The following is a 21,501-nucleotide window of genomic DNA, read 5'->3' as shown; positions in this document are numbered from 1 at the left end:
ACACATACACACACACACACACTCACACACACACACACGCGCGCGCACACACACCCACACATACATACACACACACACACACACACACGCACGCACACACACACACACACACACACACACACACGCACGCATACACATGCACTATATGTCTTTCTCACACATTCGCACACACACACACACATGCACACACACACACACACACACACAAACACACACACCTAAAGTGTGGATGGTTACCTAAGAGGCGGCACTGGGTGTAGTGCCTTTCTAGTGCACTTGCACTACAACAGAACTGGGTGCAGTACTCGCTCCGGCATCGAAGAATTTTGCACTAAAAAATGCACAAAATTTGACCTATTTCGTCGCCTATAGAGGACGGAAAGAATGTCATTTTGAACATTGTTATGACATTCTTTCCGTCAAAAAAGTCAATTTAACGGTGTCAATTTAACCATAAGGCAACCATCCACACGTGTGGACGGAAAGAATGTCATTTTGAACATTGTTATGACATTCTTTCCGTCAAAAAAGTCAATTTAACGGTGTTAAATGAAGCGACCATCCACACAATTAGGTTGCCATCCAGAGTTTAGGTTGCCATCCACGTGTGGATGGTTGCCTTATGGTGATTTAGGCAACCAAACCTGTGGAAACATGGGTACACACACACACATACACACACATACACACACACACACACACACACACACACACACGGACATATTTACAGTACCACACACACTTTCTCTTGCTCTCTCTCTCTCTCACACTGATACACACACACACACACACACACACACACACACACACACACACACACACACACACACACACACACACACACATACTTTCTTCTGTTACTACGCTCATTGTGGGTTACACATTGCTGATAAGAGAATGACTCATGAGAGAATGGCTGATGAATGGATGGAGGAGGTGTACCCAATTTAGTCCTTTTGGACAGCCATGTACATAGAGACCATGGCCAATATTCAGGAAGCCTTCGATAGTGGTTTTGTCGGTCTCAGAAACAGAAAGCTTCCGATAACCCCCTGATAGTGTCATGAGTCATAAACAGAGTGAATGGCATCCCGATATAGTGACTTGAGTCATGGACAGAGTGAATGGGGCATCTGATAGTGACTTGAGTTATTGACAGAGTGAATGGGGCATCTGATAGTGACTTTAGTCATGGACATAGTTAATGGGGCATGTGATAGTGATTTGAGTCATGAACAGAGTGAATGGCCTCCCGATATAGTGACTTGAGTCATGAACAGAGGGAATGGGGCATCTGAGAGTGACGTTATTGACAGATTGAATGTGGCATTTGATAGTGACTGGAGTCATGGACAGAGTGGATGGGGCATCTGATAGTGACTTGAGTCATGGACAGAGTGAATGGGGTATCTGATAGTGACTTGAGTCATGAACAGAGTGAATGGGGTATATGATAGTGACTTGAGTCATGGACAGAGTGAATGGGGTATCTGATAGTGACTTGAGTCATGAACAGAGTGAATGGGGCATCTGATAGTGACTTGAGCCATGGACAGAGTGAATGGGGTATCTGATAGTGACTTGAGTCATGGACAGAGGGAATGGGGCATCTGAGAGTGACTTAAGTTATTGACAGAGTGAATGGGGCATCTGATAGTGACTGGAGTCATGGGTAGAGGGAATGGGGCATCTGAGAGTGACTTAAGTTATTGACAGAGTGAATGGGGTATCTGATAGTGACTTGAGTCATGAACAGAGTGAATGGGGTATCTGATAGTGACTTGAGTCATGGACAGAGTGAATGGGGTATCTGATAGTGACTTGAGTCATGAACAAAGTGAATGGGGTATCTGATAGTGACTTGAGTCATGAACAGAGTGAATGTGGTATCTGATAGTGACTTGAGTCATGAACAGAGTGAATGGGGTATCTGATAGTGACTTGAGTCATGAACAGAGTGAATGGGGCATCTGATAGTGACTTGAGCCATGGACAGAGTGAATGGGGTATCTGATAGTGACTTGAGTCATGGACAGAGGGAATGGGGCATCTGAGAGTGACTTAAGTTATTGACAGAGTGAATGGGGCATCTGATAGTGACTGGAGTCATGGGTAGAGGGAATGGGGCATCAGATAATGACTTGAGTCATGGACAGAGTTGATGGGGCATCAGATAGTGACTTGAGTCATGGACAGAGTGGATGGGGCATCAGATAGTGACTTGAGTCATGGACAGAGTGAATGGGGTATCTGATAGTGACTTGAGTCATGAACAGAGTGAATGGGGCATCTGATATTGACTTGAGTTATGAACAGAGTGAATGGGGTACCTGATAGTGACTTGAGTCATGACCAGAGTGAATGGGGCATCAGATAGTGACTTGAGTCGTGAACAGAGTGAATGGGGTATCTGATAGTGACTTGAGCCATGGGCAGAGTGAATGGGGTATCTGATAGTGACTTGAGTCATGAACAGAGTGAATGGGGTATCTGATAGTGACTTGAGTCATGAACAGAGTGAATGGGGTATCTGATAGTGACTTGAGTCATGAACAGAGGGAATGGGGCATCTGAGAGTGACTTAAGTTTTTGACAGAGTGAATGGGGCATCTGATAGTGACTGGAGTCATGGATAGAGGGAATGGGGCATCAGATAGTGACTTGAGTCATGGACAGAGTGGATGGGGCATCAGATAGTGACTTGAGTTATGGACAGAGTGGATGGGGCATCAGATAGTGACTTGAGTCCTGGACAGCGGGAATGGGGCATCTGATAGTGACTTGAGTCCTGGACAGAGGGAATGGGGCATCTGATAGTGACTTGAGTCATGGACAGAGTGAATGTTGCATTGATAGTGGCTTGGTTTGAAACATTTTATTCAGTAAATTTCATTGGAATATTGCCGCATACATGAAATAACGAACATGGGGCACACCAAGCTAGGCTTATGCGCATACTCATAAAAGCAAATGAAATTTGGCGGACGATTGTAATATAACAAGTGACAGTGACTTGAGTCATGGACAGAGTGAATGGGGCATCTGGTAGTTACTTGAGTCATGGGCAGATTGAATGGGGCATATGATAGTGACTTGAGTTATTGACAGAGTGAATGAGGCAGTTGATAGTGACTTGAGTCATGGACAGAGTGAATGGGACATCCCGATGGAGACTTGAGTTATGGACAGAGTGATTGGGGCATCTGATAGTGACTTAAGTCATGAAAAGAGGGAATGGGGCATCTGATAGTGACTTGAGTCATGGACCAAGGTAATGGGGCATCTGATAGTGATATGAGTTTTTGACAGAGTAAATGGCATCCCGATAGTTAATTTTGAGTAATGAACAGAGTGAATGGGGCATGTGAGAGTGACTTGAGTTATTGACAGATTGAATGGTGCATCTGAGAGCGACTTGTGTAATGGTCTGATTTTGAGGTAATACGGTTTCAGAGATCAAGGCAGGAAAGACAGGATGTGACAGCGAACTGGAGACGACATTCTGTGGGCCGGGTCTTGTCTGCGAGTACGGGGTGTGCAGTGAGTATAAGATAGCTGTGCTGACTAGTAAAGGGAGGCCTGTTCGCTTCTGATATCTTCGTTCGTACTCTTCTGCCTGCGTCAAACATTGTTTTGCGTTCTTTCTGTTTTTCATGAAATTACATGTGCGAAGTAAGGATATAATTTTTCTTTACTTGTTTGTTTGTTCGCTTGTCTTGTCTGTAGGTATTGGTTGGTAGCGTACGTTCTACAAGTAAAATATCTATAATCGTGCTGTTGTGTTTTTATTTTTTTTATTTTTTTTTATAAACTTTCACGGTATTGAGCTTGCCATTTTTGCCGGTCGCCTGATCGTGTCACATTGTGCTTGGAGTGCGTGTGCAGCCTGTAACACGCGTCACGAGAATGAAAAGTGAGAATGTTGAGATTGAGGCCAGTGTGAATGTTAAGCGTGCGAAAGAGAATCGAATGATATGTGTCTGTCATGTTATGATGTTTTTAGCCCATGAAGTGAGTTACGAAACTACGAGTTTACATAATTTAGAAATATATTGAATATGGGCTGTGTGATTGTATGCTTTAGTGTGTTTTCCCGGTTTTGGGTTTAAAAAAAAAAAAAAATTTTTTTTTGAAGATACATAGTTTTGTATGGTTGATGTTATTTTATGTTGCTGTCTGATGTTGATGTCGTGTCCCAAAAAGAAATAAAAACGTGTAAAAAAAAAAAAGTAAAGGGATGCCTGACATGTGCATGTGCCATCTGAATCTGATGTGTGTTTACGCTGGGAGGAGCGACCACTCATGCTGCTGGGTTTTGTTTATACATACTTTCTGGGATTAATGACATCTAAACGTGATATATGTATTTGATGTTATGTTAAATATTATGTTCTTATACATAGTTAATATGTAAAGCGCGGAAAGCATGAACTACTGTGGTTCGCGATATATAAGCTGTCATTATCATCAAAGTTATTGAAACATCACACTGCACCTAGAGATTTTTAGAGAAAATCGAGAAAATAAATTATTGAACGAAGCGAAAAGCGCTGAGTTCAATGATCATTTCTGAGTCAAAGGATCACACTGTATCTTCAACGAATTACCAATACCTGTCACAATACAGGCCAACTGGTGAAAGGGGACTTTCAACACGTAAAGTCGGTCAGTCAGTGGTTGGTTTAGAAAAGTTGGGAATCCACCTTGGAATCCAGTTGGACACTGGTGTGTCAGGGGTACGGCGATTTAATCACGTCGACCTGTCGGGGGCTTAATGTTTGCTGGAACTGCAGGTGTTGAGCGTATTGACCAACTTCCCTTTGGTTGCAAGAGAACGCGAACCATTTTAACCCCAGTGTTTCTGGTGTTCTATTTTCTTTTTTTTTCTTTCACTGAGCACAAAAAAGTTAAGGATTTTCCCCCAAAACTTACAGTTCTTTTCTCCCACACACTGGAATAGTAGGTAAGTTGTTTGGCAGCATACTAAACAGGCGCTTATCTGAACTGGGCGGAAGACAACAGCAGAATAGAGGAGGAACAGGGTGGCTTCAGAAAAGACCACTCTACTGTGGACAATATGTTTGTGCTATATGCTATTGTCCAGAAGTACCTTCTTAAAAGATCTGGTAAGGTCTACATAGGTTTCGTAGACTTCCGCAAGTCTTTTGACTCAGTCAATAGGGCTATGTTATGGAATGTATTACGCAAGCACGGGGTTGGCGAAAAGATGTTGAACATCCTGCAAAGTATGTACAAAGGAGTGAAATCTTGTGTTCGCACCGACGATGGCCCATCGGAGTTTTTCCGTTGTCCATGTGGAGTCCCTCAAGGTTCTGTGCTTTCACCAACATTGTTTTCATTCCTGATTAATGAACTGGCACTTGAAATGGTAAACATGGAATACAGTTAACACCTGACGTGATGCAGATTCTCATATTGCTGTTTGCCGACGATCTGCTCTTGATATCCTATAGCGCAGCCGGGTTACAGAAACAGATTGATGTGTTAAAACAGTTTACGGATACGTTTTTCATGACAGTCAACCTGGATAAGACAAAGGTAATCGTTTTTAGAAAAGGAGGATTTTTGGCAGCAAATGAAGCCTGGAAGTACGGAAACGAGGACATAGAGGTTGTGAACAGTTACAAGTACTTGGGGCTAAATTTCACCACAAAATTGTCATTGACGCAAATGGTCAGCGATCTGGCCTCAAAGGCAAAGATAAGGACTGGCTAAATCCTAAGATGTTTGTGGAGGCTAGGCAACATACATATAAACGTTGGTTTTTTTTTTAATATATGACGCACAGGTCCTCCCGATCTTAAAGTGTAACTAAACAGACATTTTGAAGTGTCAGCTTTACTGAATTGCTTTATGTTTTGTCCAAGTATAGACCTGTAGAAGCGATACTGGACGATTTTTCCAACGTTTACTGTGTTTTCTGATTTACTACGATTTTTTAAAAGTGTTGAACCCATTTTAGATTTACCTGATTATCTGTTCTTGATTTGATACTTCCAAAGAACAAGTGGTACTTTGAGTTCCGGTTTTATGTTTTAACCAATCAGAATTTGGTTCCTAAATAAAATCGTCTGCTGCCTGTCCCAGCAGAGTCGGCAACAAGCACTGCTTGCCATATGTGTGATGTTACCAACAGAAATAGCCATAAATTGGGCAAGGTAGCAATGTAAATGAATTGGATCTAACTAATGTGCTTGTACTGCATCTCTGGCCTTTGAATTCAAAATGTACTGGCTCAGCGTGAGAGGCAACATCCTGTCGAAGTCGTAAGCACGAGGTTGACTGGGAGATTATTATTCGAAGAGCATGCTGAAACGGATTGTAAGTACAATATTTTACATGTTCTCGACATTTCTGTTGATCTTACTTAACTTTAATTGTTTCCTTGATTTAAAACCCTAGGGCTTGTATTTTCAGTTGTGATACTAAGCACGTATCTTTACCACAGTATCCGATCACTTCACACTTTGGAATGATGAAGTGGAATTATTTCTGGATCTAATTTATTCCTTGTTCCCCCCTCTCGATTCCTTTTTTCGCCACATATGTATTGTCGTGTGAGGGGGTAGATGCGTGTACTGGCTGATTTTTTATTTTTTTAATTCGGTCAGATACAGATGATTGGAAAAAAAACTTGTCAAGGATTTCAGAATTTAATAGATCTGTTCGAAGTTTTTACGGGATGGGTCCTGTTACAATACAGACTGAATGTGCCCAAGATGAACTTTTGATTAAACAAACACACACAAATGAATCTCTTGAGTTTGTTATACGGCGAATGTCCAGTTTCCACCACCACGTCTGTGGTATGTTTTTATACTGTTTGATTGAATAGACTGACGTGCATTCTCTCGCAAATGTGCGCGCGTGTGTGTTTGTCTGTGCCTCAGACTTATTAATCAAAGATGATGTTGCACATTGCAGATCTATGCGACAGGAGCAAGTGGACAAGACAGCTACATTTGTCTGAGCGAAGATCCAACTGTAAGCTCTTTTAGCCGAAGACAGCGAGCCTGGGTGCATGCATGCAAGCTTCTGTCATGTTCGTGTGAGTGCTGCAGGGCTATTAGACGACTTTTCATTATTCTTGATTTGGAGATCCATGCAGGGTATTAGAAAGTGCAGAATATACACGTTTGAACAAATACGATGTGTGTTTGCTCTGAAAAAAAGAAAAGACGCAACAAACAAACATTGTATTTGTTTAAAGTATCACAAATATTTATTACCTGTATCTGTATGTTTTGATAATGATGAAGGGTAAATTACTTTGACGTGTGCTTTTTTTTTTTAACCACACTGATAACGAATGATAGAAACACAGACACACTTAATAACATATCCACAAACATTGTAACAATAAATGTAAGCTGAACAATGCCTGCAACACATTTCAGGCTTCAGAAGGAAGTAATTATGAGATTCAGACAGAGAGAGAAAGCCCAACACGAAACCAGTTGTGACATTTTTTATTTCATTATGTAATATTAAAAACACGACAAAAACGTATTTCCTGTACTTAGTTTCGTGCAATTATGGATTGCAAAGTATGTCTAATTGAGTGGCATAAAGAGGCACAGTTGCATGAAAAACCAACTCGGATCTTGACCAGGATCAGGATTTTACATGGACACAACCTAGAATTTAACATCCTGGGGGGAGGGGGGTACTGCGCCTTTCACATCAAGATGTAAAGATCTATTTTAAATAATACTTATTAGAAGGGAACAAAATCAAACAAACTACAACAATCGTTCTGAGGGGAGAGAATTACCTCTTCCGAAGAAATTACCTCCCTTGCTTTTCTTGTCGTGACTTATGTAGAGTAAAGTGAATAGAAAGTGAATCAGTCAGTAACAAAAAAACCCACAACATTTCTTAAGATCAATGAGGAGTCTTGAAGTATTTGTCAATGTTAATCTTGTATGCATAACAAACAATATATTACGGATTGATAATTAAAGAAAATCGTCTCTTCTACAGGGTTGACCCCCCTAAAAAGGACACCCACAACCATGCAAATTACTTCTGCATCTGTTGAACCAATTATTTTATATATGGTATTCATTAACTTCAGTTTATGTTCTGCCTTTCCAGTAAGTGGCAATTTTGTAAATTGAATGGTCTGACTTTTGTCGGGGGTCGACTAAACAGAACGAGTTTTGACATTGAGCGGTAGCCATTTTTACCTAATTTAAACCCTTCAGGCTTTTACCTTTTTGATTATTTTGAATGTCTGAGTATGTAAAAACATCCCCTTCAACCCCCAGGCTATCGATGACCTGAAGAAAGCATGCAGTTACAGCTAGGTTCAGGGCAATCCTCAGACACGAAAGCGTTGGTGTCATTGGTGATGCAAAAGTTAGATAATTTAACCTACAAATTTGCCACTTTGTGAACTGCACATGCATAAAATCAAGTTTAAGTATGCTGAATATGAAGTTATCCAGTCAATTGGTGTAGAAGTTATAGCATTTCTGTCAGTTAACAGTATTTAAAATCTCTAAAGTAAAATCTGACATATTCGAAAGTTTTGCATAAACACCCAGACAATTTTTACGATACTCTCCTAAGCTTCTCCACTTCTCAGCCCTGTCTTGGAAATGAATTCGAATAAGGCAGTCAAAATAACTTAGTTTGGAGCACCCATCAATCAGAATAAGCATTAACTTTTGACACAGGAAATATCTTCTACCGAAAGCTCTCCTGGTTTTATTCTACATTTTTCCTGCATAATGGTAACAAATTTAATGATAAATCTAAACAACGAAGTGACTGTGGTAAGATGAACAAAGTTAAAAAACAAAGGATTACTGTAAATGGTTTACGAATCGAAATCTAAACAAGTTTTAATGATAAGTAAAATGATAAAAAAATAAAATAAAAAAAAGCTAACGTCCTCGCATTTGTCCAGAATTATTCCATGTTTAACATGGGAACAGAGGGATAATTGGTCTAAAGAATTTTTAAAAAGGAGGGTTAGGGACTATCTGTATGCAATGCCCGCTATAGGCGAAAGACTTTTGTGGAAGCCATGGAAGAATGCATCGCTGTTGTGCTGGTTCAGCTTGAGGTCCTGTCCTTGCGAATATCCTGCACACACAAAAACACGACTTTTTAAGCCACTTATGTTGCATTCCGTGACATAGCTTTGTTAAAACCGTGTGCCTGATAATAATGACAGATTTTGTTGATATACATTTTTTTTAAGACACCCCATATAATATTGTTTGACAATCTCTTTCAACATAGTTTACGAATCACCAATGTGTATACAAACGCAAATAACCCACAGGTCAATAAATTACTTTCCAGAGAGAGAGAGAGAGAGAGAGAGAGAGAGAGAGAGAGAGAGAGAGAGAGAGAGAGAGAGAGAGAGAGAGAGAGAGAGAGAGAGAGAGAGAGAGAGAGAGAGAGAGAGAGGCAGAGAGAGAGATTAAAACTAGAAAATGTGTGCTATATAAAACAAGGATAATCTCTGTCAAATCTTCGCTTGTACCTGCATGGTGTTTACTGCGCTATATACACAACCTGTTTTATTTCATTTATTTATTTATTATTTTTTGTTTTGGGGGGGGGGGGGGGATGTTTTGTGATGAGGGTTTTTTCAAAGCCTTTACTGCTTTAGTCATTGAATCCACCCGACTTCGATTTATTGTTCAGTGATGGGTAATTGTGTGACCAACTATGTAAGTTAGTGATTGTTCTGGCTTCATACAATGACATTGCATTAATTTTATAAGTGTATGTGTGTGTGTGTTTCAGGCAAAAGCTGATATTACAGTCCTAGTTGTATGCAGTACCTCTGCTTCTTCGTTCAGGAATCAAAGTATACAATCTAAACCGATTATTTTGTTCAATAATGTTCAGCTTACCATCCCGAAGAAGGCAGTAACGTGCCGAGATATTGATTATAGATATTAACGTACCTAACCTGGTTACTGGTGTGTTTTCTTTTTATTTCAATAATGTAAATGTGTGACAACTTGCAGGGTACTTGATGTTCAGAGCAATTTTTCTGGCAAAAGACCTTTTATGGATCAAAGAAAACTTTTGTCATAGTGCACAAGTCAATCAATTTGGTTGATAAATAATTTGTGCTGCATTTTCCCTGGTTCCAAAACGTAGTATGTATTACCACATGTCCTTACCTGTCATTGGCATCACATGATTCTCTGCAAGCAGTCTTTTGTGGAAATACGTCATTTAACACTTGCACTTATAGTAGGTGGCTGTGGAACGGTAGACATGCAACGACAACGAACAACAAAAGACAAAGTGTGGAGTACACTCATTTTTCTTAACATACGCTAAGTTTCTTTGAGAATGCTCCAAGTGAAAATCAGGGGTTCCTAGGCCTGATATCACAATTAAACAGCTTCTTCTCAGAATCAGGAGGGAAAAAACTGTTATATGGCGAGATGTCGTGACAAGAACAGACAGCAGCAGCAGCAACAACAACATTGCTAAATCGTCGCTTTAACAAAATTTCATGTTTAGCATCGCAGACAAAGCACGGCTACTGATCCGACCAAAGCCACACTTCATGCACGATGGGCACATTGTTATGGCCAGCTTGTTAACGTGCGCATTGTGTATGTTTTACATAGAATTGAATGTGTTTGTCGTTGTGTCTGTCATCTATCCTAGTCGTTTGATTTAGAATAAAGCAAACTTATTACAATGACGATTTTCTTCGATTTTTGATGAAGGATTGGCATCAAGACTTTTCCTATTTTCCAACTCTGCCACCATACACTGGCCGTTCAGGTCTGCATGTCGACCACATGGTGTGTGATCAGATTTTTTGGACATGTTCACAATGCTTACATGACCACCAAATGGAAAATCAGTTGGTATTTGTTATGTTTTTGTGTTAGCACAATCTTCATACAAGTAAACAGAAACAGTTTTGTTGCAAACAGAGCCTTCATAAGAAAAAATGCTTCTAAGTCAAAATACATACCCTCTTTTTCGTATTGCGTAAAATATACCCATAAATTCTGGACATCATATTTTTATTTTTTTTCACAACAATGAAACCAAACTTTGGCATATGTTTTAGCAATATATTCACAATAAAACCTATGAGTTTGAAGGCTGCATCTTGTTTTGTTTATTTTTGAGAATTTGTTTGCAAACCCATGCAAATGGCCAGTTTCTGGGGAGAGACTGGGGAGATAATGGCCAGTATAGAAAGAGTTAATAAGTAAACTAATGTCAGAAGTAGGTATTTACCTTGTTTGCCTTCGCGTTCTTGATAGCCTGCTGCAGCATTTGTATCACTTCCCTTGACATTCAAAACGCCAATGTATTTCTGAAAGGAAAATAAAGATATTGACCGAAACATCACACAAGTGGTATATCATATGCTAGGTTTTGTTTACAGTGCCTGTTCTACGACCACATCTGATTGTAATTTAAATAAAGAAAAACTGTATCTATTTGTTACTTCTCTATTTGTGTGTGTTTGTGTGTGTGCAGGGGCGGATCACATCATTTTTAAGGGGGAGTTTCCAAATTTCTTTTAGGGACAATTTGACGACGCGAAGTGTTTAGTTGAAGACGCGAAGCGTTCAACCTCCTTGGGGGGGGGGGGGGGGGGGGGTTAAGAAGAAAAATTTGAATCACAACAAGGACAATTGATCGATCTGGCGCAACCTGAGCAAACTAATTAGCCAACTTCTTTCCAAAATCGTCACTTAGAATACAAAGGCCGGCTCCTAAGTGGTCCGGAAACCCCGGAACCCCCCTCCGGATCCGCCCAGTGTGTGTGTGTGTGTGTGTGTGTGTGTGTGTGTGACCGATGACCGTCTCTAAATTCTAATCGTTGCGTTTGCATGGTAATAAAGTTTTAATACTGGATATGCCCATGAAAAAATATCATTTCTTGTTCATGTCATTGTGTGTGTGTGGCCAGGACCGTGACTTCTGCTTGCCTCGACGTCTTCAGAAAAGACACAAAATGCCAGCAGGCGTATGTTCTTGGAGCACTCAGTATGCCGTCATCTGCAAACAAATAAATACAAATTATTCAATTGTGTAAATAAAGAACAATCACTTTAATATTACAACAACAAATTCATATAACTGTAGTCTTCACCAGAGACATCCACTACACTATCTTTAAATAAAACTGCCGTAAAAAATTGAAATACTATAAAACTTACCCCCACTCAGATCTATTTGGGATTATTCAAGTTTCAACCATGAAACGATGCCGGTTTGGACAGATCTGCTAGTTTGCCGCTGAAACTGAAATCAAAGGCGATCTTCAGAACTATTTCTAATCTTGTATTTGTGATTAATATAAAATACTGATCTTCCCAATAGAAGCTGATGTGTATACACATGACCAGGACAAGGTATTTTGTTACAGGGCATTTACGCAGACGTCGCAGTTCAAAATATTGTTTTAGATCTGATTTTGTACAGCAGCCTGTGTGATTCAGAATCGTCTGCCCTTTTTCGGTTTAACATTTTATGGACGATTCCTATGAGACTGCTCAATCATAACTGATGACAAATTCAGAAACAGATGGTGGTTTCAAGTAGGCTACAGTAATGATTCGTTAAAAATGTCAAGCCACTCGTCGATCATTCACACTCAAAGAACCCAAGCCAAATCTGCTCTGGTTCCGAGCAGCTTTTTCAAACTGAGACCCTAATTGTTACGCATCTGCCGCGAAAAGATAGACCACAAACAAGCGGCACTGTACCATGCTTTCGTTTATGTTGCTAAACAGATTAAATGTGCATTGTAAATGTGCTTACAGCAAAGAAATGCATCCTTACTTACCACAAAAATACTGGTACCACATTCATCGCACTTGTGTCTTCTTACCAAAACCTATCGATATGTTTGTTTACGATATATTGGTAATTACTAACCGTTAACTATTTTTCAAAAATCTGAAATGACTTTTAAGAATCAAAGAAAGATTCGCTAAAACGGTTGACTTTCAGAAAATAAGCAATATTTTTCTGAACCATGAAATAAAAATCGAAAACTCCGTTTGATCTTTTATTTTGGTAGATTGATGACAACAGCCGGAACTGAAAGTACCAGAACCAAAAATTAAGGGCATTAATCAGGTAAACTAAGAAGATTGTCGTTCCTGGCGCGCACTTCACATGTCCGTCAAACAGTGTCCGAGTGAGAGAAACATTTTTTTTTTTCGCAGTTCGACAGTATATGAGGCCCTTCTTCATATCAAAGTGTAAAGGTTGCTGAACGATTTTTTTCCTTTTTGCTTGTTTAGTTACACTTTAATGTATGGATCTGAGCTGTGGGGATTGCAAAGGTTTGAAGCTCTTGAGAAAGTCCATTTGTTTGCATGCAAGAAGTTTTTGTGTGTAGGACGACAAACACCAAACAAGATGGTATATGGTGACTTAGGTCCCTACCCACTTTATGTCACTTCGTCGGTTCGCTGTATTAAGTATTGGCTGAGAGTGTTACAGTTGCCAAGCCAAAGACTCCCAATAGTCCATCGGCCAGCTATAGTCAAGGGTCAACCCGACGGGGTTGGGTTAGAGATGATGTTTTTCAGAAAGCTTATTCAATTTACAGCCGATGTTCGGTAAACGAAAAATGGCTCCGTTGTACCGCTTTTGAGTGAGGAGCGTCTTTGTAACCTAACCCCTATTCTGCCAAAAACGCAGTTTTGGCGCAGGGGGTATGGTACAAATAAACGTCGCATACTTCGTTTCGGCAAACAGACTTTTGTAAATTATACACTAAACAAAAGCTAAGGCTTTGTTCTATCAGGCAATATACAAACAACATTCTTCCTATGGATACTTTTAGACATTAACCTGCGAGTACAACATCGTGTTGAGAAAATCTAATTATGTCATTCTTCCAAACGATAAGTGAAGATAATTCCGTCCCAGGTTAATATTGCAATCATACATATACACACAAGTCGATTTTTCTTATAGATGGACTGACTTGGCATCCATATTGGTTAGTTCCATTTGGCAGACACCAGCCATATGAAACAAAATTGAGTCAATGTGCATCAGCTTCAAAAAAGAGAAAAAGATCGACTAGGGATAAAACCTGACATAAACACAGCCCTGGAAGAAGATAGTTTTGTCCTGCCAGATGTCATTTGATGCATAATACGAAAGATGAAACTGTTGTAAATAAATATGTGTTTGATAAACGGATATTGTCGATTTCTAATTGTCCACTTCCGGTTTTACCTCATAATGTCGAATTCTTTGTCTAAAATAAGTATTTTGTATTTCATAAAAGTCGTATTTAATATATAGTGACCTTTTTTAAACAAAAGTAATCTTTTATGAAGCTTTATGCATCTGTTTATTAAAGGTAACCATTTTAAAGTTTTGACATGCCGTTTCGTTATGTACAAATTGTCGTTTTGCACCCTACCCGTTTGAAAAACATGACCAAAACACGACTTATACATTTTTAGAAAGAGACTCATTCACTGCTGTGACGACCATTGTATGTAAAATTCTATGCTCACAATGTAATTAGAGTAAATGATAAGTGATTGTAGCATTAGTTATATTTGGCATACCTGTTGTTCATTGCGCCAGCTTCAAATCTCAGAAAACGGTCATACATGTCTCAATGTCTGCATTTACTGTGACAAAACAAGCTAAACTCCCCACAGCATGCACCCAACGGGTATGTAAGCAAATTACATTACACTAAAGTAAGCTAGGATCTTTCTTAGTTCTTAATTTTCCTTTTGGAAATGGTAGAAATGGACTTCTTACAAAGTGCAACCCTCAGTCTTGGGGTACCGGTTGTTAAAAACATTATTTCTTTTAAATTAAAGGCACAGTAAGCCTCCCGTAAACCATCACAGAGCTCCCCGAGCGTCTAAATACAGTACAAGCATACTTCCATTTGAACGCTCACCGAACGGGAACATCCTGGCTGCTTTCTGTCGAGCGTGAGACATTTTCCAAGAATTTATTTTCGTAGACTTGTTCCGTTAACAACAACGGCGCCTCGTTTTTGCGCTAGACCTAACTTTTAAAATCTAAATAATAAATTGACAGCTTGTTACACAAACATTCTTTAATCATAAAAGAATTCGTTTTTCATCAAGACAAGATCAGAACAATTCGAAGTTGTGAAAGTTTAACAAGTCGCGTAAGGCGAAAATACAGCATTTAGTCAAGTAGCTGTCGAACTCACAGAATGAAACTGAACGCAATGCCATTTTTCAGCAAGACCGTATACTCGTAGCATCGTCAGTCCACCGCTCATGGCAAAGGCAGTGAAATTGACAAGAAGAGCGGGGTAGTAGTTGCGCTAAGAAGGATAGCACGCTTTTCTGTACCTCTCTTTGTTTTAACTTTCTGAGCGTGTTTTTAATCCAAACATATCATATCTATATGTTTTTGGAATCAGGAACCGACAAGGAATAGGATGAAAGTGTTTTTAAATTGATTTCGACAATTTAATTTTGATAATAATTTTTATATATTTAATTTTCAGAGCTTGTTTTTAATCCAAATATAACATATTTATATGTTTTTGGTATCAGAAAATGATGGAGAATAAGATGAACGTAAATTTGGATCGTTTTATAAATTTTTATTTTTTTTACAATTTTCAGATTTTTAATGACCAAAGTCATTAATTATTTTTTAAGCCACCAAGCTGAAATGCAATACCGAAGTCCGGGCTTCGTCGAAGATTACTTGACCAACATTTCAACCAATTTGGTTGAAAAATGAGAGCGTGACAGTGCCGCCTCAACTTTCACGAAAAGCCGGATATGACGTCATAAAAGACATTTATCAAAAAAATGAAAAAAACGTCTGGGGATTTCATACCCAGGAACTCTCATGTCAAATTTCATAAAGATCGGTCCAGTAGTTTGGTCTGAATCGCTCTACACACACACACAGACAGACAGACAGACAGACAGACAGACAGACAGACACACACACACACACACACACACACACACACACACACACACACACACACACACGCACGCACGCACGCACGCACATACACCACGACCCTCGTCTCGATTCCCCCTCTACGTTAAAACATTTAGTCAAAACTTGACTAAATGTAAAAAAAGAAAAGCCCGGAAGCAGGGTCACGCAAGGGTCGTAGCAGACGACGGTTTATCAGTGCAAATCGCCGTTCCTCTCAACAGTCAAAAGCCATCGCTAGAGTTCTTGTGAACCACAGCCGTTGTTTCGTGCATAAAAAACGTGCTATTGTAGATAAGCTCACGTCGAGTCGCATTCAAATGACTAACTGACGACTGCATTGTGAAAACGGAAAACTGGATCACACGGGTTCACGATGGCTCAGGGGTAAGATAAACCACGCAAAAATAAATTCTTTGAAAATTGTTCGCTCTTTACGGAGGGCACCTAGGATGTTCTCAATTGGTGAGTGTTTAAATGAAAGGGTGTTTGTACTGTGTGTAAAAGCCTGACCGTATCTGTGATGGTTTACGGGAGGCTTACTTTGCCTTTAATCCTAGACGTATCCCGGTTTCTTCAAAAAGTGCAAGTCTTCTGTTCGTAGTAGGCACTGCCATTGTTAAGTTAATTACATTGTACGTTGGAGTGTATGCATTTGAAATTACCGAAAACGCTGGATAAAAGTTATTTTCGATTAAATCGCAACGTACCCTTAACTGTAAATTACGTCCTATGATTAGGGGGTATAGTTAAAGGTTAAGGCATATGAGCTCTCCTTTGCCACTTATCTCATCAAAAAATATATATATGAGTAGGTAAGCCATACGAGATAAAAACCAGGAACTCTGAGAACGGTGTCACTATCGCATTTTATTCAACTTCCGGTTATCTACTAGCCAAAGCGCAATTTTCAGTTGTTCACACGTTATCTCAGGAAAAGCGTTTTCGCACAAAAGTGCATATGATTATGAAAAAAAATAAAAGTTGTTTTTGAATCTTATGTAATGCATCGTGAATTCATATAGGTTTGAACTGACCGAAAATGTTATTGTCAGGGTTTCATGTATCTGAAATGTACTTTTGTTGCATAGTGTTCGTAGAACGTATATTTAGATTAAACCTAAATGACATCATTGTCCGGTCAAAAGTATATGTTTTAATGATCACACAAAGTTTGAGAATGTTTTAACAGCAATAAGCTACCGTATATATATGATTGCAAGCAGTGATTGAGTTCTATTTCCGGTTTCTTGAGTCTTCTTATCCTATTTTGCTTTTTTTCTAAGACTGGCGCTTAGTAAAGGCGTGTTTTCAAAGAAATGCAAAGTAATGTAATCACTGTATCATACTGACGTTTTGTCTGTTTATTCGGCATCAAAAGATATTCATTTCATATGGCAGAAAATCCTTGTGTACGCGATACGCACGTTACTGTGACCCTACCCTGCATAAACACACGTCAACACAGACCGGGGGTTGTTAGCTATAAGTGCTTTTATACACCAATGGTTTTCACAAAGTGCGATTTTCATTATTAATAAAGAAACAAACATATTTTTACATCAGTGCAACATCCAATTTGGCTTTGAGGAAATGTTATTTCCGTCCTTCGCTTTTCTAAGCAGTCACAAAAGACATACGATTCAGCAGAAATGTCAATGGATGTCTGTAGACTTAGTAATTGTACAATGATGTTTTGTTGAACATTTTGTTACAAGAGCGGACATCACATGCAACAGGTTAATCACACTTTTTACATGAAGAAACGGAGACGGATATCTGAAACGATATATGTATATGCGTAAGATGTGGTTGTGTGAGTGTGAGTGTGAGTGTGTGCGTGTGTGTGTGTGTGTGTGAGTGTGAGTGTGAGCGTGTGCGTGTGTGTGTGTGTGTGTGTGTGTGAGGGTTCCTCTCTCTCTCTCTCTCTTTCTCTTTCTTATTGTTGTTGGAGACAAACCAGACTTACTTTTGAATGTTTCAGATCTAACACAGTTTGGATTCAGCTTGAAGGCTTGAAAACTGGCAGGGGCAGGCTTTTAGTTTTACATACAATAAGAACATCCCTCCACTCTGTCACATACCAAAGAAACAAACAGTCTAAATGCTAACTGTGCACAGGAGTAATTGTAGTAATTGATGAATGCAGTGTTTAAATGCAACAAGTAACATTTCAAATGTAGTCACAAAAACAATTAAACTCACCGCGAAAAGCAGCCAGGGTGCTGTGTTTTGGCATGAGATAAATTAAAGGAATGGTCTTACCCCGAGTAAAAGCCTGGTCAGATCTAAGATTATAAGCCAAACTGTTTTGATGAGATCATTAGTGTGCCTGTAAGACAGTAAATTGTACTGAAAACACTATTCCAGGGCTGTTTTTTTCGGAGATGAGTGATACATAGCTAAAAGAAGTAGACTTTTGGCGTCTTTGGTGTTGGTTTCTTCTCTGTTGTTCTAAGAACGTGTGTCTGATGACACGCCCCTTCAGCTCCGACCCTTCCTAAGTATGTGTACTCGTGTGAATATGCCACAGAAAAACCATAAAAACTGTCATCACTCACAGACTCGCTATCCACTGATTTACAAAGAACTGCTTCTGCACACACTGACTGCATGACGATTGTGAAATAACTTGATTCACACCTAACAGGAACCTGTGCACAAAATGTGTAATGCATCTCACGACTGATTATTTTGTCGGGGAGGGGGGGGGGGGGGGGCGCATTCTTATGATTAGCCTAAGTCGCTTCGCGTCCTCGATTAATTTAGACTTTTGAATTCAAAGTACACCCCTTTTACAAAGTAACTGATTCACCCAGGTGTGTGTGTATGTGCGTGTGTCTGTGTGCTTGTCTGTGTGTTTGTGTGAGTGTAGTGCGATTCAGAGACATCTACTGGACAGATATTCATGAAACTCCGTTTCCAGTTGGAAATGTCCTCCCTGTTGTGGATGGTAGGAGCGGGATTTTGGACAGGGAGGACATTTCCAACTTGAGACGGAGTTTGAGGTAACGTGATGCATTATAACTGAAATACACAATTAGTAGTGTCCCAATATGCAAGTGTGTTTGTATCATCAACTGATAAAAAGTGTGTCCGTAGTTTTTGGTTACGCGTCGCAGTGTTAGCTGTGTACGACCTCCCACAGTCCAATGCCGCGAATTGTTGTTACAGCCCCTGACTTTATTATGTACGGAATCCGGTAGTCTTTTTGTTGTTGTTAAATAATTATTTGGGGATAATTGAACGAGATTCAATACACATTTGCTGAGCACCTGTGTGCTAAAAGGAAATGTCGCTTGTTTTTATCAAAACTCAAAACTAATTTTCAATGTTTATTCGTGCAAACCGTCACACAAACATGCGTGCCTCTGTGAGTATGCGTGTGGCTGCTTTTGTAGTTCAGGCTAGATTACAAGTCAGCTGTGTTAGGGTGCATGCGTTTTGATAATTTACCCCACACCAACCCCCCCCCCCCCCACACACACACACACACACCCCGATACCTGTCAAATTCCCTGAAAATGCATGAACAATTCCGTTACCTTAGAATTAGATCATCACCAGAAGAAAAAAATCCTCCGGATCCCAAAGATCAGGACGAAAACATAGCGAAACACTTTAGATATCAGATACCGACTTTATGTAATGCGCTTCAAAATCATATTTGAGAGAGCGAGAGAGAGAGAGAGAGAGAGAGAGAGAGAGAGAGAGAGAGAGAGAAAGAGAGAAAGAGAGAGAGAGAGAGAGAGAGAGAGAGAGAGAGAGAGAGAGAGAGAGAGAGAGAGAGAGAGAGAGAGATAATGCATGTATTCCGATTGTAAATAGTCAGAAATATAGTTATTCACTGTGTACTTATTTTTATCGCTATGAGGGGTTGGTTTGCTTGTGTGTGTGGGTGTGTGTGTGGGTGTGTGTGTGTGTGGGGGGGGGTGTGTGGGTGTGTGTGTGTGTGTGTGAGGTTATTGGAATTGTAAATCGCTTTGAGCTGTAAATCAGGACAGATGTGTATGAAACCTTGCAAACAAGTTTTGTGACCCCCACCCCTTCACCCGGATTCAAACACTTGGGTCAGTGCGCATGCTCTACGAACTGACCTGCTGGGCTCACAATTGATTTATTTCTTCACTTTTTTTCAGTCAAGATATGGGGTTAGGCGGGAAACATTTTTGAGTAAAAAAAAAGGGAACGCTTTAAAAAAAAAAGAAAAAAAAAGGTAGGCCTATTGTGAACAGTGAACTTATCTGTATTCAAATGTGGTTATAATTTGAGATGACATTTTGTGTTATAACGTTTTTACCACTAAATTATAACAGTCTGGTTTTCTTTGCGTTTTCGATTTACACTCTTGATTTATAAATACTGACACTCATTTTACAAACTGTTTGATCCACCCTGGTGTGTGTGTGTGTGTGTGTGTGTGTGTATGTGTGTGTGTGTGTGTGTGTGTTTGTAATTAGTGGGGTGGGCGGGTGGTGGAGGGGGGTGGTATTGGATCGGGGGAGGGAAGGGGGGGGGGGGGGGGGCGGGGTATTGATGCACTAAAGGCACCAAGTGTTTGGGTGTATGTGTTTGTATTGCGATTCAAAGAAAACTACTATACAGATTTTTTATGAAACTCTGCACACTTCTCCCTACCACATGACCTACTGGGCTCCCAAATGAATGTTTTCATCAATTTTTGTCAGTCAAGATATGGAGGTGGGGGTGGTGCGGGGATAATTGTGGAGTAAGCAATAAGGAAACACCTTATGGTTTTCTTAGGTATTGCAACGGTATATAAATGAAGTTAGCTGTGTTCACATTTGTTGATGATCTGTCGAGCCAATTTTGTGTTACGTTTTTGAGTGATAATTCTATGTGTACGCTCTCGCCAATCCTGGATAATGTTCGGCATGCACATTGATAAGTACCGTATTATAATAAAGTGATACTCTCCATTCTGTTATCTACACAAAGTAATGTTTTATTTATCTTTTCTAAAGATAAAAATGTCAGTTAGGATGACGTTACGAATTACAGTGTTTTCTGTAAGGTCATACGTGTCCACCCGCTACCCCCCAAAACTGACAAAACTCTTATACAAAAATGAATAAGAAAACAACGTTTTTTGTCTGTCTGCAGTTGTGGACATATAGCTTAGAGAAACATGTGCTCAAAATGTGTAATGGATTACACGTGCGATTTTTGACTCACATGCGAAGCAAAAGTGAGTCTATGTACTCACCCGAGTCGTCCGTCCGTCCGTTCCCCCCCCCCCCCCCCCCCCCCCCCCCCCCCGTCCGTCCGTCCGTCCGGAAAACTTTAACGTTGGATATTTCTTGGACACTATTCAGTCTATCAGTACCAAATTTGGCAAGATGGTGTATGATGACAAGGCCCCAAAAAACATACATAGCATCTTGACCTTGCTTCAAGGTCAAGATCGCAGGGGCCATAAATATTGCCTAAAAAAAGCTATGTTTCACATTTTTCCCATTTTCTCTGAAGTTTTTGAGATTGAATACCTCACCTATATATGATATATAGGGCAAAGTAAGCCCC

The 21,501-nt window shown here is 39.8% G+C and overlaps 1 protein-coding gene and 1 long non-coding RNA gene across 5 annotated transcripts in view; one reads left to right on the top strand and one right to left on the bottom strand.

Moving 5' to 3' along the window:
- LOC138970624 (uncharacterized) overlaps nt 1-21,501 on the top strand; it is a 425,184-nt gene that overhangs the window by 119,403 nt on the left and 284,280 nt on the right. For all 4 annotated transcript variants that reach the window (XM_070343089.1, XM_070343090.1, XM_070343088.1 and 1 more), the window contains one exon: nt 3,454-3,540. In XM_070343089.1, coding sequence (XP_070199190.1) covers nt 3,454-3,540 — 87 coding nt within the window. The remainder of the gene's footprint in view (nt 1-3,453; nt 3,541-21,501) is intronic.
- On the bottom strand, nt 7,085-12,731 carry LOC138970608 (uncharacterized). The gene is made up of 4 exons (XR_011457017.1): nt 12,192-12,731; nt 11,961-12,030; nt 11,260-11,338; nt 7,085-9,114 (listed from the first exon to the last, which is right to left on the bottom strand). It is a non-coding gene; the product is annotated as an uncharacterized lncRNA (long non-coding RNA).

Source organism: Littorina saxatilis, linkage group LG7 (genome assembly GCF_037325665.1).
Source record: "Littorina saxatilis isolate snail1 linkage group LG7, US_GU_Lsax_2.0, whole genome shotgun sequence".
Classification (NCBI taxonomy): Eukaryota; Metazoa; Mollusca; class Gastropoda; order Littorinimorpha; family Littorinidae; genus Littorina; species Littorina saxatilis.
This window is presented reverse-complemented; position numbering and strand designations above follow the sequence as displayed.